The sequence below is a fragment of the Fulmarus glacialis genome, unplaced genomic scaffold (genome assembly GCF_000690835.1).
Source record: "Fulmarus glacialis isolate BGI_N327 unplaced genomic scaffold, ASM69083v1 scaffold29000, whole genome shotgun sequence".
NCBI lineage: Eukaryota > Metazoa > Chordata > Aves > Procellariiformes > Procellariidae > Fulmarus > Fulmarus glacialis.
Window position 1 is genome coordinate 664 of NW_009186239.1, and position 725 is coordinate 1388.

General features: G+C 60.0%; 1 protein-coding gene across 1 annotated transcript in view; it reads left to right on the plus strand.

Annotated features, from left to right (window-relative positions):
- The window catches only part of STRA6 (stimulated by retinoic acid 6), a gene marked incomplete at its 5' end in the record, with an annotated part of 5594 nt that overhangs the window by 412 nt on the left and 4457 nt on the right, over positions 1 to 725 (plus strand). The window contains one exon of the mRNA XM_009587273.1: positions 21 to 175. Within this exon, the coding sequence (XP_009585568.1) occupies positions 21 to 175 (155 nt within the window). The remainder of the gene's footprint in view (positions 1 to 20; positions 176 to 725) is intronic.

The window sequence follows — 725 nt, forward strand, 5'->3', positions numbered from 1 at the left end:
CCCGCGTCCCCCCCATCCAGAGCGTGCGGGCTGGGATGACGAAGGACATCGTGGTGTTGTTGGTCCAGTTTGGCCTGGTGCCTTCAGAGAGCCCGGCCGTCCCGGGTGACATGGAGAAGGAGCTCAACACCGTCAAGTACTACCTGTGGTCCCTGGAAGGTGGGTTCCCAGCCAGGTCCTGTATCCGTAGGTGGTTTTTGGAGGATTTCAGAACTTAGCAGAGAGATTTCTAACCCAGAGGATGGTCCAGGAAACCAGTTCTTGATGGGACAGCTTCCAGGGGGACTTAAAAACCAGCTGCTGAAGCCGCAGTGCCGTGCCAGGCATCTCCGAGTGGCCGCCGCGTGCCAAGACGGCGAGGCAGGGAGAGCCGGCAGCGCCGCGCTGCAGATGCCGCCCTTCGGCTGCGGGCTTTGATATGTGCTGGAATCGAGCAGATGGCCCCCGGCCCCCCGGATAATTGAAAGCCCTGGATGGGGGGGTGCAGGGGAGGCAGGGGTGCCTCCCTCCCTCCACAGCAGTACTTTGGGGTACCACCAGCCAAGGGGAGCCCTTTTTGTGGCTTTTCCAGAGTCACCAAGCCCCTCTCATCCTCTTTGTTTTCCTGACATCTCCAGCCCTCCTTCCCCCCTCTTGCTTAACCCCCCAGCATCCCCTTTTCTGAGAGCATCTTCCCAGGCTCTCTCCATTGCACTGCCTGCTTATCACGGCTGGCTTAATGGTTT